The 15,375-nt window shown below is 51.3% G+C and overlaps 1 protein-coding gene across 6 annotated transcripts in view; it reads left to right on the top strand.

Annotated features, from left to right (window-relative positions):
* The window catches only part of LOC109574468 (protein CD300H-like), a 63,890-nt gene that overhangs the window by 17,337 nt on the left and 31,178 nt on the right, over positions 1-15,375 (top strand). The window contains exons 1-2 of one of the 6 annotated variants that reach the window (XR_011562187.1): positions 11,361-11,556; positions 14,104-14,433. The exons of 2 other annotated variants lie outside the window; for them this stretch is intronic. Coding sequence is in view for 1 of the 4 variants with exons in the window: in XM_070774130.1 (XP_070630231.1) it covers positions 11,502-11,556; positions 14,104-14,433 (385 nt within the window). In the remaining 3 variants the exon portion in view is untranslated. Of the gene's footprint in view, positions 1-11,360; positions 11,557-14,103; positions 14,434-15,375 lie in introns of those variants that run through there. 3 more of the 6 variants (XM_070774130.1, XM_070774133.1, XM_070774132.1) reach the window with 3 other exon arrangements.

A 15,375-nucleotide genomic window follows, 5' to 3' on the forward strand; every position in this document is an offset into this window, starting at 1 on the left:
TCTGGGCAAGTAAGGGAAAAGGAAGGTGGGATGGCAGTTTGGGACCGTCATGGGAGTGGGGGAGTCCTAAAGCTATTATGGGCCTCCCATACGTGGCCTCGAACGGACTGACGTTTAGAGGTTTTTTTGGTAAGGCCCAGACCTTTAAGAGGGCTAAAGGGAGGAGTTTGGTCCAATCTTGATGAAGTTCGATTGTTGATTTGGTCAGAGTTTCTTTTAGGACTCGGTGGGCTCTCTTAACCTTACCAGAGGACCAGGGGCGATAAGGAATATGAAACCTCCGAGGAATTTGAAGGGTTCGTGCAGTATTTTGGGTGATCTGGGATGTGAACTCGGCCTGATGTCAGACTGGAGGGAGGAAAGCGTTCCAAACCTGGGGAGGATTTCAGTAAGAATAAGGCGAGCCACAGGAGGGACTCATTTGTTAGTAGTCGGGAAAGCTTCAATCCACCCAGAAAATGTATCTACGAAGACTAGGAGAAATTTACCCCTTTTTACGGGTGGCTTGTGGGTGAAATCTACTTGTGTGGGAAGATGTCCGCGAATTTGGTGGGTGGGGAAAGGAGGGGGGTGAATGTTAGAATTATGGTTTGTCTGCTGACAAGTGGTACAAGTTTGGGTCAGATTATTTAAATAAGTCACATCATCCTTAGTCAGCCCAGTAAAGTTCTGAAGGAAAGTCTTAAGTACTCTTGCAGAGGGTGGAAAAGGGAGTGTAAATATGAAAGCAATGTGCGGATGTTAGGCTTGTCAATCTGGACTATAGTAAAGACAGGACTAACAGAGGGCAGCCTGCCGCTTTGCTTCGTGATCTGCTATGTTGTTATAAAAGGAGATAGGACCATGTCACTGATGTCCCCGGCAACGTATTGCAGCAGCTTGTTTTGGGAGCTGAGCCATGTGGAGGAGTTCAGAAATAAAAGAAGCATTGAGAATAGGCGTACCCTTCTGAGTCAGGAATCCCTTCTCCCTCCAGATTATAATGTTAGAATGTAATATGTTATAGACATACTTGGAGTCAGTGTAAATGTTTACCTTCTGGTCGTTGGCTGGGGTCAAAGCTTGTGTAGGAGCTATCAGTTCAGCCTGCTGTGAGGATGTGTGAGCTGGGAGTGTGGCTGATTTGATGAGGCGAGGGGGATAACTTTGCCAGGCTGTCCCTGCACTATAGTGTATCCAGCCCCAAATGGGGCTTATGTCTGGGCACTGCCATCTATGAACCAGTATTCTGGGACTTTGGGGCCAGTAAGGGGATGACCAGTTATATATTCAAAGGGATTAAGTGTCATATCTAAGGTCTGAACACAGTCATGAGATAGGCGTTCTGCTTCTGGATCTGGTGTAGGGAGTAAGCTAGCAGGATTAAGAGGTTTACAAGGCATAAAAGAAAGGGATGGGTCGAGGAGGTGTGTGTGGAGGATCTGTAGTCGAGCAGTGGGCAGAGAAAGGAAAGCCTGATGAGAGAGTAAATCTTTGAAGGAAGGAGGTGAGCATACATTTAGAGGAATCTTTCGGGTTAGTTTTTGGGCTTCATGTATTAAGAGGGTAGTTTCAGCTAAGGCCTGGAGACAAGGTGGCCATCCGACGTGATGAGATCAAGTTGTTTGGATAAGTAAGCTAGAGGGCCCCATATGTCCCCCAATTTCTGGCACAGAATCCCAAAGGCATGTCCTTGTCGAGAATGTACAAAAAGGAAAAAAGGCGTGGTGTAATCAGGCAAGTACAGAGAAGGGGCCTGTGGGAAATGTGTGATAAGAGTCTGTATTGGGGTGTGGAGAGAGGTGGGGGCCTGTAAGGATTCATCTAAGTTTCCTCGAGTAGCTTGGTAGAGAGGTTTTGCGTGGAGGGGAAAATTTGGGACCCACATTCGGAAGAAGTTTAATAGACCTAATAGAGAAAGAAGTCCCCTCCTTGTTCGGGGCCTGGGGGTCTGTGTCAAGGCTTGAAGTCTCTGAGCTGGGATTATTTTGGATGTGGGAGTGAGAAGCAATCCCATGTCACTGAGAGTGGTGGAAGCAATCGGCGCTTTGGAGAGCGAGACGCTGCCGCCCCCGTTGCCTAGGGGATTTAATCTGTTGCGGTGTGGACTAGGACTAGGTGAGAGAAACTACCTAACAGTAAATCGTCTATGTATTGGAGTGAGGTAGTACAGCCTAGGTCTGAAGTTTGTAGCTCTCTTTGGAGGGCTTGCCCAAAAAAATGAGGGCGATCTTTAAACCCTTGTGATAAAACGGTCCGAGTTAATTGTTGAGATTGCTATGTATCTGGGTCCGTCCAGGTGAAGGCAAATAGGGGCTGTGAAGAGTGGTGTAGAGGAATAGTAAAGAAGGCATTTTGAGGTCCAATACCTTGAAGTAGAGTGTGTTGGGGGACTACGTGAGAGAAGGGGGTAGGGATTAGTGACCACGGGGTGTGCAGGTATTATGGCCTCAATGATCTTGTGAAGATCCTGGACTAGATGCCAGGAGTGGGGTCCCTTTTCGACTGCCAGTATAGGAGTATTATTATTATTATGGGGAGAACAGATAGGCTGCAAAAGGCCGGCTTTGAGCAGTCGGGAGAGATTATTGGTTTAAGTCCTTGTCGGGATTCTGTGGTCAGGGTATACTGAGTTTGGGTTATGACCTGAGAGGGATTTTTAAGAAAAACCTATCTGGGGAATGATGTCAAGCTACTGATGGGGCTTCGGTGTCCCAAACCCGAGGCTCTATCGGGGGAAGATCAGGGGGCAAGTTTTGGGAGTGAGGGCTGGCCAAGGGTTTGGGTGCCATTTGGAGGCAAAGAATTGGTACGGGATCTAAGAATGGGAGATTTATGGAAGTTTGTAGCTTAGCCAGAAGATCGCATCCCGCCAATGCCATCGGGCATTGGGGAGCTACATGAAAGAATGTGTTAGTGTTGTTTTGCCAAAGGGACAAAGGAGAGGAGGGGTTATTTGGGGATAAAAAGGGACGCCTGAGACCCTTTTGATGGCCACTTCTGAAGGTTGGAGAGGGCCCTGAAAGGAGGTTAAAAGTGAAAAGGCTGCCCCAGTGTCTATTAGGAATGAGACTTTGTGTCCAGCCACGGTGCCAATTACCCAAAGCTCCGAGTCCATCTGTACGGGATGCACTTGGTGTCTGAAGCTTGGGGTCCGTCACTGGAATAATTCAGGCACAATTGGGTCAATTCCCTTATCATTTGAAGAGCCATGGTCTGGGGTGCCAGGGCCCCCCAGAGTCTGGTTCCCGGCCCATTGCTGTGGGCCTGAGGTGGACCCCGAGATTTGGTGGGTAGTGTCTGAGGACAATCCATTTTCCAGTGGCCCTCTTGTTTGAAGGTGGGGCAGGGTTTGGTGGGTGGCCGGGGGTTGGGGCAGGCCTTCGCCCAGTGTCCCGTTTGGTTACTTCTGAAGCAGGGGCCTAGAGGGTTAGGTCCCATACGGCTGGGCCGAGGTTGGCGGGCCAAACGGGTTGAAGTTTTTTCTTGGATAGCTGCAGCGAATAAAGCATATTTGGCCTTTCTTTCCTTTTCTTTTTCCTTTTTCGCTTCTTCCTCCCTATTACTGAAAACTTTAAAGGCTATTTCTAGGAGCTCTCGCTGAGGGGTTTCGGGGCCCTTTTGTAACTGATGTAGTCTTCAGCAAATATCGGGGACTGACTGGCTTATGAACTGGACGTGTAGGTACAAGAGTCCGGCAGGGGTGGAAATATCTAGGTTAGTGTATTTCTGGACTGCCTCAGTAAGCCGTGGAAGAAAAAAGACAGAGTTTTCATCCTTTTCTTGAGTCACTTCCCTAATCTTATTGTAGTTCACATGAATGTGAGAGCTTTTTAGCATTCCTTCTAGTAAACAGGTGATCATACGATGCAGGTACCGGATGCCGGCATTGCCGGCTTGATATGTCCACCATGGCTCAGTTAAAGGGACTGCATCATCAGCCACCGAATTATCCCTGTCTTGGTTATGGAGCTGATCAGCATGAGCTCGGGCTGCCCGCTATATCCCTTCCTTTTCATCAGGGGTTAAAGCGGCGTTTAGGATGTAATAGAGATCATTCCAGGTTAAATGATATGATTGTGTAAGACGGAGGAATTTCTTCCTGTATCTAGTAGGGTTTTCTGAAAAAGATCCCACTTTTTCTTCAATTTGGTTCATATCAGAAATTGAAAGGCACACGGACCCGTGCAGTCCCCTCCAGTCCCTTCCTCTCTGGGAGGAAATCTGTGTTTGCTTCGGGTCCTGGTCAATGGAGGAGGGGAGTGGAAATCTCTTTTGGGGTTTTGGAGTCATCGCTTCCTGATTTGGAGGAGGAAGGGCTAGAGGGTGGGGTCTCGTCTCCGGAAACCTCACCTCTGGAGTGGTAGGGAGGAGGTCCATCTGCCGGGTCCAAATTGGCAGCTGAGGGTTTAGGGGGCCTTTTAGGGGCTTTAGAGTCAGATTCTTTTGTAGTGGAGGGGGAGAGAGAGCAGAGGAGGATTTGATAGGTAGAACAGTCCTTGCAGAGAGAAGGACGGCTTCGAAGGTTCCAGAAGGCTTGAATATAGGGGGCCTCCGACCGTTTGCTCTTCCGTTTGAGGAAGTTAGTGAGATCTGATAAAATATTGAAATCAGAAGTCCTGAACTCAGGCCAGTGGTTTTGGTTATCCAATTTGTATTGAGGCCAAATTTGAGTGCAAAGTGACTCGAGCTTATGAACCTTAAGATCAGTCAAGAGTAGAGGTTTGAGGCTTCATTTTACACAGGCCAAGAGAGAGTCCTGCAGGATGGATTGGCTTGACCCCATAGCAAATGGCTAATGATGGTCCAGTAGAGAGAAAATGTCATCCCCTAATCCTTCGACCTGGCAAAGGGAGAGAGACTCTGAAGGAGGGAGGGGCTTCCCCCAAGTGCCTCCCCAGAGGGTCTTTTGGCCGGAGGGTTCCCAGGGAACCCGGAAATCAATAGTCTATGGCGTCCTAGAGTACCGTCTGAACTCCCCTGGGCTACTGGGTCAGGCAAGAATTTGTGGTGGATGGAGGGAGGTCGAATGGCAAAAGGCCTCTGCCCTGGAGTTGGTCGGTCTCATGAAAAAGAGAGTGTAGAGAAAAGAGGAAGAGAGAGAAAGAGAGAGAGAGAGGCCAATATTCCTTGGGGTACGTGGAAAACCAATAAAGCCCTTATTCAGGGCTTGTACCACTCATGAAGGCGCAGGGCGTCTCTTGAGGAGGTCTTGAAGGCCTGGGCAGGAAAGTGAGCTTGGCAGGCTTCCACACTCCGAAGAGCCGGCCATGGAGAATGAGAAGGAACCTCAACCTCCTGGGTTTTGGCACCAAAAATGTAAGTCAAGGGAACTAGAGAAGGCGAGGTTCAGAAAAAGAATGAGACCGGCACTTTACAGGAACAGATCACCTTTAATGAGGCAAGTAGGGGCAGCAGTCAGATTAGTGGGTTGCTGCACTAAGTCAAGAAGAGAGTAGGTATATATGGAAAACATATATATGGAGAGATACATTGTTTTGAGGGGATCTGTTTTTCCTCAAGATTACTTTTGATTAGTTAGCTTTCAACAACTGGGGCAAGGAATTCCTTAGACCGGCTGGAGACTGGGATTGGCTGGGAGCTGAACTTAATCCATCATAGCGTCCATTCTGTTCTTCGTGGGGAGAAAGTTCTTTACTCTGTATAGAATGGTGGGGGGGACTTGGAGGGGAGTTTTAACTCCAGGCTATTTTGAGCCGTGTCACTTTCGTTCAGGAAAGCTGTTTACCCCATGCACAGACCCTCTCTGTGTCCCAGCCCAGCCTGGCAGGTCCAAGTTCCCGAAGCCCAGCCCCTCTCATCTGGAGGACTGGGAGCAGCCACGTGGTCCTGCCCCGGTCCCCTCCCTGTGGATGATCAATGCCAGCTGCTCTCCAGGGACTCAAACTGAACCCACAGGCAAAGCGCCCTCTATGCGTTGAAATCATTAGTTTTTAGTATTTCTCATCTACTTCCCTTATGTTTTTCTGCTCTTACTTCCCCATTTCATGAATTGTTGTCCTTTAGAACATGTGATGGATGTGATAATGTGTCCTCCATGGCTGGGGACACACAGAGCATCCCAGTTGCCCAAGATCTCCCTGCAAGTGTGTGTGAGGGCCTGAGGAGGTGGCCGCCAGTCGAACAGCATGATGTGTGTGGCGGGGCTGGGAGGAGAGTGCTGCAGAGCCGGGGAGACGAGTGATGGAGAGATGTTGGTCTGTGATCGGAAAGAATGTAGCGCTCGGGGTTCAGGCCCAGCCTCGCTGGACAAACAGCCCCATCTTAGCCTCCTTGCAAGCAGCCCCGCCCCCCATCCACTGCACATCTCAGATCACCTTCCTGCCCTGGGCCAGGGTCCCTCCCTGAGCCCGATGCCTGCCCTCTTTTAGATTGGCCTCCTAAGGTCCAGAGTCGCTGGGAAGCAGAGGCCGCCACGGGGGAGTTAGAAGGAAGGAGAGGTGCCTTCCCCACCCCTCATTCTGCTGCCCCTCCCACGTCTTCGCATATTTCTCCTGGCTCTGGGCTGCTGACCACTGAGCTGCTTATTCCACTGACTCTGCACTCCCCTCCCCACTTCCCTGCGGGGTGCCCCGCTCCTCTGTGCCCTGCCCCCTGTCCTTTATCTAAAAAAATGCATTTATTTATTTATGATTGTGCTGGCTCTTCGCTGCTGTGCGGGCTTTTCTCTAGCTGTGGAGAGCAGGGGGCTGCTCTCTGGTTGTTAATCACGGGCTTCTCGTCCTGGTGGCTTCTCTTTGTCACAGGGCACAGGCTCTAGGCCGCTCAAGGCCTCCGTAGTTGTGGCTCCTGGGCTCCAGGGCTCAGGCCCAGTAGTTGAGGCGCATGGGCTTAGCTGCTCCACAGCACATGGGATCTTCCCGGGTCAGGGATCAAACCCGTGTCTCCTGCATTGGGAGGTGGGTTCCTAACCGCTGAGCCACAAGGGAAGTCTCCTCTCTCTTGGCCGAGTCCCTCTTCTCGCTCTCGTGACCCTCATCCCGGCATCTCCCGGACTCTGTCCTTGTTGCCCTCGTCTCTGAGCAGCATCCCCAGCGCTCTCTCCAGCATCCCCTCCACGAACAGGACCGTCACACGCACATCTCCGCCCCCATTTCAACTCGGCTCTTGGCTTTCAAAGCCAATGCACTTCTGCAGAGTTCAGATATGCTCAGAAGGAAATTCCTTGAAAGTCCTTGTGACTCCAGTCCTCAGACTGATCTCTTTGTGGCTAAGGCTTCCCTCTCTGGACTAGCCTTCCAAAGACATAGCCCCCCGAGTCTTCTTCCTGCCTCCTGTACCCTCCGAGGGCCTTGCAGGGGAGGGGGGCTTGGAGGTGCAGTGGCATGTCTGCAGGAGCAGGAGAGGGGTGGTGAGCCGGTTCTGGGAAGGGAGCCCTGAGGAGGAAGAGGCTGAGCCGCTTCTGAGTGCGTTTATGTCCCAGGACTGAGGGTTCTTCTGGGAGGAGGCAAGGGCAGGGCAGGGAGTCCAGTGAGCCCAGATGCTTCTGCCTGCAGCCAAGAACTCATGAAGGGATGGGGGTGGGCAAGACTGCAGGGAACACCAGCTCCCTGTCTCCCTCCCTTCAGTTCTCAGTGGTTTTATCGAGGTGTACTACTGTTCAGTCACTAACTCATGCCCGACTCTTTGTGACCCCGTGGACTGTAGCCCGCCAGGCTCCTCTGTCCATGGGATTCTCCAGGCAGGAATACTGGAGTGGGTGGCCATCTCAGGTGACTAGGTGGTAAGTATTCTTATCAATAAGAAGCCCCTTATTGAGGTATAATTGGGATAAAATAAACTGTGTACTTTGAAAGTGCCGAGTTGAAATCTGTTTTCCTTTTGTTTTTCTTTTTTATTATTTTTCAAATTTTGCACAGAGTGACTCACTCTTTTGTGATGTATACTTTGATGAATTTTTTACGCAGGCATCGTTTCTTGCAAACACCGCCGCAAACATACAGCACAATTGCATCACTTTCCTCCAGGGTCTTTAACTGTGGATTCTACTTCTTTAATGTCAGGCCGTCAAGAGTTTCACGCGCTGAAGGCTTCCCAGGACTGCTGTTCCAATGGAGTTCAGCTTTCAGAGGCTTTGAGGTGCTTTCGGACCTGGCCCGTGTGCGCCACCCAGCGGCTAGTCCGTGACACAGGGGTGACCTTTCCCCAGTTCTCCGTCTGGGGTACTGTCTCAGGGTCCTGCCAGCTCGCACAGCTTGGAGGGTGAGCTGACTGCCCAGGGTCCCTTTCTGGAGCTGCTTCCTCTTCTTCAACTCCCTGACCCCTTCCCCCTGCTTCCTGGTCCTGTGGTTGGAAAGCTGAGGCTTTTGTCTTCCCTGTTGGCTTGGGCCAGCCTCCAGGGCCCGGCAGAGGGAGCCTGAGGAGAAACACGCACTGGCTTCCCTGCCCAGCCGCCCCCATGCTTCTTCTTGTATATATTTTTTAAAGATTTATTTATTTATTTTTTGGCTTGGCTGAGTCGTTGCTGCACCCAGGCTTTCTCTACTTGTGGTGAGCAGGGCCTACTCTCTAGTTGCAGGGGGCAGGCTTCTCATTGTGGTGGCTTCTCTTGTCTCTGGGGGGGGCCCTCCGGGGGGGGGCGGGGCCCTCCGGGGGGGGGGGGGCGGGGCCCTCCGGGGGGCGGGGGCCCTCCGGGGGGGCGGGGCCCTCCGGGGGGCGGGGGCCCTCCGGGGGGGCGGGGCCCTCCGGGGGGCGGGGCCCTCCGGGGGGCGGGGCCCTCCGGGGGGCGGGGCTTTGGCAGCTGTGGTTCTCAGGCTCTAGGCCTCAGTAGCCCTGGCACACAGGTTTGCTTGCTCCACAGCATGTGGAACCTTCCCGGACCAGGGGTCAAACTCACGTCCCCTGCATAGGTAGGTGGATTCTGACTCATTGAGCCACCAGGAAGTCCCGATGCTTTCTGTTGGTGGGTGTCTGAGTCGTATCAAGTTTTGACTGTTATGGGGAGTGTTGCCCTGACATTGTGGCCCATGCCTTTGGTGAACATCTATATACCTTCTTCTTAGCATTTAAAGGGACCCTGTTTTCTTTATCGGAAGAAACAATCGTGTATAGATCAGGTCAGGACCTAATTTTTATAATGGGTCTTTTCATTTTATTTCTCTAATTGAAGTAGAGTTGATTGACAATGTTGTGCCAACCTCTCCTGTGCAGCAGAGTGACTCAGCTATACGTATAGAAACGTTCTTTTTTAAAATATTCGTTTCCATTGTGATTTATCACAGGATATTGAAGATACTCCCCCGTGGTATATAGTAGAATCTTGCTGTTTATCTATCCACATGTAACAGCTTACGTCAGCTAACCCCAGACTCCGAGCCTTTTCCTTCCCTCCCTCCCCCTTGGCAACGACAAGTCAGTTCTCTACATCCGTGAGTTTGTTTCTGTCTGGTGGATATGTTCATTTATGCCATATTTGAGATTCCACATATAAGTGATATCATATGGTGTTCGTCTTTGACTTTCTGAGTTACTGCACTTAGTAGGGTAGTCGCTAGTTGCACCCATGTTGATGAAAACAGTCAGTCATGTCTGAGTCTTGCAACCCCCATGGACTGTAGCCCACTAGGTTCTTCTGTCCATAGGACTCTCCAGGCAAGAATACTAGAGTGGGTTACCATTTCCTTCTCCAGAAAGTGGCATTATTCATTCTTTTTTATGGCTGAGTAGTATTCCAGTGTGTTTATGTATGTGGATATATACACGCCAGCTCTTCCTCATCCATCACCTGTTCACGGACATTTAGCTTGTTTCCATGTCTTGGCTATTGTGAACAGCGCTGCTATGGACATAGGGGTGCGTGCATCTTTTTGAAACAGTGTTGTCCAGGTATATGCCCAGGTGTGGGAGTGGTGGATCATATTGTAATTCTATTTTTAGTTTACTGAGGAACCTCCACTCAATTTCCATAGTTTCTGCACCAACTTATATTGTCACTAACAGGGTAGGATGGTTCCCTTTTTCCCACTCTCTCTCCAGCATTTGTTAAATGTAGACCTTCTAATGATGGCCATTCTGACCAGTGTGAGGTGATATCGCACTGAGTTTTTATTTGCATTTCTCTACTTATTGGTGATGCTGAGCATCTTCTCATGTGCCTACATAGAACATTGGGATGTCTTCTTTGGAGAAATGACCGGGACCTACTTTTAAGAGAAGTGGGATTTCAGCCAGGGTTAAATCCTCAGCCACAACCAGTGATTCAGGACACACATTTCCTGGAGGGAAACTGAGTCCCTGAGACCAGTGCACTTAAGCTCTTCACCACCTGCCCAGGTGCTTGAACCCTCAGGGTGGGCAGAAGAGGTCCGAACACCCGTTAGAAGACAGTGGCTCCCCTGCTGCAGATAAGAAAATGAGCTCCTTTCGTCATGACCAGAGGGCGTACCTGGGAGTGGATCTCAAGGCACAGATCCTGGTGGTGGAATCTCATGGTGACCGAGGAGGAGTCTTTCAACGTGGGGCTTACACACACACACACACACACACACACACACACACACACACACAGCACGGGGGCACTCAGCACACTTGCCAAGCCTGGGGAGCTGGGCCCTGTTCACCTCTGGGTAGCTCTTAGCAGCACAGAAGCCACAAAACCACACATTAAATGAAATAAGCGGAACTGGCCAGGACAGAGTGAGAAAGAAGGGGTCAGAGGCTCAGAGAAACTCGCCTCCTAAAATATGACAGAGAATAGGAGAGACAAAGAATCAGTCCAGAGAGGAGGGGGAGAGGGAGCTGGGGACACAGGGGGCCCCTGGGGGCAGTGGGGAGGGTCACACAGGAGACAGAAGAATAAGCAGTGCCTGTGCAGGGCGGTGACCAGCAGCCAGGAGCCGGGGGGCACGTGCAGACGTGGGAGAGGAAGCCTCTGGGCAAAATGGGTGAAAGGAAAAGGGGCTTCTCCTTTCTGATCCTGCCCCAGGGCGGCCTCTGCTCTGCAGAGACTCAGGACCTCAAAGGGAGCCAAGCCCAGGGAGGGGCAGGGGTCAGGCTCAGGGCAGGAAGGTGGTCTGAGATGCAGGTGGGGGTGCTGCCTGCAGAGAGGGAAGGGTGGGACTGTGTCTGCAGCGAGGCTGGACCTGAGCCCCGAGCTCCGCCTTCTCCCCAAGTGCAGACCCAGTTGAGTCCATTCCTGTGTCCAACCCCTGCTCTGGGGTCCTCTCTATTCACCCACCACCAGCTCTGCCCCCTCCCCCCAGCAGCGATGTCTCGGTTCCTCGTGGGCAACCCGCCCGGACCCGGACCACTTGTTCTCCCCAGAGGCACAGAGGTCTGGACACAGCTCTCATCACGTGCTGCAATTCATCCTCTCAATGAGTGACAGCCTTTTCCCCTAATCTGTAAAATGCAGAAGTAGGTGCTGACCGTGGGAAGTGAACCAGAGACAAGTGCAAAGGAGATTCAGGAAACATCTCTCGAGGCTTGAGGCACATCTGGCGTGTCCACTTCTGACCTTGGCGCCGGTCCTTGAAGGGACCGAGAGCTCGTTAGCTCCGAGGATGGGAGGCAGGACCACGTGTCTGCTCCCGGCTCTGTTTCTTCTTGTCATCCCAGGTGAGTGGGGAGGAGCTTCCGACCCTGGAGTGACTGAGGCAGGAGATCCTGAGGGTCTGTCCTGGGGGAACATGGCAGGGTCCATTCGTTCATCCAGACACTGATTTGTGAATCAAATATCATGTTTACTGTTAACACCTCACAGCTTCTATGTTAGGTGCTGAGAAACAAGAAACCAAACCAAACCCAAGTGTCCCCCCCGTAGGACAGTGTTTTTCAACCCTTGCCATTCTAGACACACAGATGAATGAGTGAAAACGGGGGTGATGAAGGAATCCACTCCTGAAGAGCTTTTTAAAGCTTTATTTCTGGCTGCACTGGGGCGTGGGGGTGCTTGAGGGCTTTCTCTGGGTGTGGCGTGTGGGCTTCTCATAGCAGTGGCTTCTCTGGTCCCAGAGCACAGACTCCAGCGGGTGCAGGCTCCGCAGCTGTGGTGCAGGCGCCGAGTTGCCTGCCCCACCCATGGAATGGGGAGTCTTCCTGGGGTGGAACCTGTGCTCCTGCATAGGACCATCGGGAAGTCCTTAAAGTTTTTATTGTGATTTTTTTCCTCACTATTTTGTTGATTTGGGGCATCCCTGGTAGCTCAGATGGTAAAAAAAATTCATCTATAAGGCAGGATATCCTGGTTCAACCCCTGGGTCAGGAAGATCCTTGGAGAAAGGACTGGCAACCTACTCCAATATTCTTGCCTAGAGAATTCCATGACAGACCATGGGGTGGCAAAGAGTCAGACTCGACTTAGCGATAACACTTCCATTTTATTTTCTGAGCATGTGGAAATGTTTAACTTCTGTTTTATTATTAATTTCTAGCTTAGTTGAATTATATCCAGAGAACATTCTCAATGACTTCAGTCCTTGGAAAATTTCAGTGACCTATTTTGTGGCAGTCTCTTTAATGGTCAATTTTTGTAAATGTTCTCTATGTGCTTTCAAAAAACGTGTTGTTTGAAGTTGTTAGATCGTGTTCCACATGCTTCTAGTTGCATCTCAAACTCATGCTGAACAATCACGCTGAATGTTTATTGACTGTGAAGAAGTGGTCAGTTTCTGTGAGTGGGTTTGCATTTGCATGCATGCATGCTGCTGCTTCAGTCGTGTCCGAGTCTTTGTGACTCCATGGACCGTAGTCTGCCAGCCTCCTCTGTCCGTTGGATTCTCCAGGCAACAATACTGGAGTGGGTTGCCAAGCCCTCCTCCAGGGGATCTTTCTGACCTAGGGATGGAACTTGTCTCCTGCGGCTCCTGAATTGCAGGCAGATTCTTTACCCCTGAGCCACTGGGAAGCTCCGGGTTTGTGGTGACTTCAGTAAATTTAAATAATTTTTAATGGAGGTCTGATTTAAGTGATTTCCAGTGCTCGGAATGCCTTTATGCAAGTTTCAGTTCAGTTCAGTTCAGTGTCTCAGTCGTGTCCGATTCGTTGTGACCCCATGGACTGCAACACGCCAGGCCTCCCTTTCCATCACCAACTCCTGGAGTTCACTCAAACTCGGGTCCATTGAGTCAGTGATGCCATCCAACCATCTCATCCTCTGTCATCTCCTTCTCCTCCCACCTTCAATCTTTCCCAGCATCAGGGTCTTTTCCAATGAGTCGGTTCTTCACATCAGGTGGCCAAAGCATTGGAGTTTCAGCTTCAGCATCAGTCCTTCCAATAAATATTCAGGACTGACTTCTTTTAGGATGGACTGGTTGGATCTCCTTGTTGTCCAAGGGACTCTCAAGAGTCTTCTTCAACATCACAGTTCAAAAGTATCAATTTTTCAGCGCTGAGCTTTCTTTATAGTCCAACTCTCACATCCATACATGACTAGTGGGAAAACCATAGCTTTGAATAGACAGACCTAGACTGAAAATAATGAGCAAGTGAGTGCTGTCCTGTCCTTGCCTTTGTCCTACAAAAGCACTTCTCCCAGGAATTTGGGAGTGGAGTTTACAGTTCAGTGAACATAATGGGACGTGTCCTGTATGGAGTCCATAGCACACGGAGCCCCAGTAGCAACCACTGCCTTGGTCAGCTTCGAGGAGGCCCCTGCAGCACATTCACTCCACCATACCCAGTTTACCGCTTTACTACATCGTAGCCAGTGGGAACAGCCTCCCCGCAGACGTGTTAAGGGGGTGTTTCAGCTGGACCTCCTGAGGTCGTCAGTGCAGAGTCATCTTCTGTGGAAATGGGTCCTCGGGTCTTTCCTCCCCATCAGAGCAGAATAACACAGGGATGGCTGCAAACGGACGTGGCTGGAATGGAAAGACTCACTGGCCGCAGACAGGGGAAGTGGGATGATCTCAGGAAGTTGCTCTTGCTCTGTGTCAGTGTTTGTGTTTCTTCGAGATCCGCAGTTGTGCTTTTATGGGATTTTTCTGGTGGCTTTGACTAGGATTTTGAAGGGCAAAAGGTCCATCTTGTGGAAGGTGTATCCCTTCCTTGACTGTTACTCCGCTCAGGAGGCCCTTGGGTCTGGTGAACTATTCACAATGCAGGAGGCTGTGGCCCTGCCCCAGGGTGGGAGGTGACAGGTACATGGATTTGTGTTTCCAGGCTCATCTGCCATCTCGGGTCCCAGAGCAGTGAGAGGTGTGGAGCGGGGCTCACTGACTGTGCGGTGTCGATACGACCCTGGGTATGAGCGCTACGTGAAGTGGTGGTGCCGGGGGGCTGCCTGGAACAACTGTCGCTTCGTTATTAAAACCACTGGATCAGAGAAGGAGGTGAAGAAGGGCCGAGTGTCCATCAGGGACAACCAGAAAGACCGCTCGTTCACCGTGACCATGGAGGAGCTCAGGCTGGACGATTCAGACACTTACTGGTGTGGGATTGAGAGAAATGGAACTGACCTGGGGAACACAGTAGAAGTGACCATTGACCCAGGTAAGAGTATGTGTGTGTGTGGACGTGTCTCTTCAGGGCCTGCTCTGTCCAGGGACCCAACTGTCCCTCAGAGGGAATGTCCCAGGGGTGGGGGAGTCCTGAGGGCTCACGGAGCCCCCGCTGACCACCTGGGCTGGGAGGGGCCCGACTTCCCCTCGACACTCTCCTGGCTCCAGGGCCGCCTCCAGGCTGGGATCAGGCTTTCCCAACACCCTGTTTCCCTGCGCACAGTCAGTGCCCGAGTCTGCTCCCAAGGAGATGAAGGTGGTGGGACCAGTGTCAGCCTGTGGGCCAAGGGACCCTCCTCTATGGGACCTGGAGACCCCGATTCCTGCCAGCGCTTTCCTGGGACCCCTGCTGCCCTGGGGGTGTTCCTGCTCTTTCTGGAATTCGGGGTTGGGACTTCAGAGCTGCCATGCCCACCGTGTGTTCCATATCCCATCTCAGGGGGAAGTCCCAGCCCAGTGGGGGATGCTGTGCTTAATTTCGGGGTCTGGACAGGGCTCCACAGTCAGAAGGCTGCATTTCTGGTGCATGAAACCCCATCATGAGCCATTTATACATCTGAGTTGAAGAACACTCTCTTCCTCAGTCCTTCTAGAAGGCAAGCACTCCTGGGCATGTTAGCGGAGGCACCTTGGTTTGACCAATTTTGTCTGTTGGTCTCTGCTTCTGCTGACCCTCGGACCGGGCGAGCCCCCTCACTGGGCACCTCTGGCAGAGAAGGGTGGACACACAGTCAATGGCTCCCTTACACATACACCCTGAACCTGGAGGCCCATTATACTTGCAAAGCAGAGCAGGTTCATCTCAGTCAATCCTGACAACACTCCTGAGAGTAACTATCCCCATCTCGGGAGCTTAATAACATCCTCGAAGTGCAGGCTCTTCCTGAACCTTGGGATTTTGCTCAGGGCTGGTCCTGACTTTTGAAGTCACAGA

The sequence above is a fragment of the Bos indicus genome, chromosome 19 (genome assembly GCF_029378745.1).
Source record: "Bos indicus isolate NIAB-ARS_2022 breed Sahiwal x Tharparkar chromosome 19, NIAB-ARS_B.indTharparkar_mat_pri_1.0, whole genome shotgun sequence".
NCBI classification, from domain to species: Eukaryota; Metazoa; Chordata; class Mammalia; order Artiodactyla; family Bovidae; genus Bos; species Bos indicus.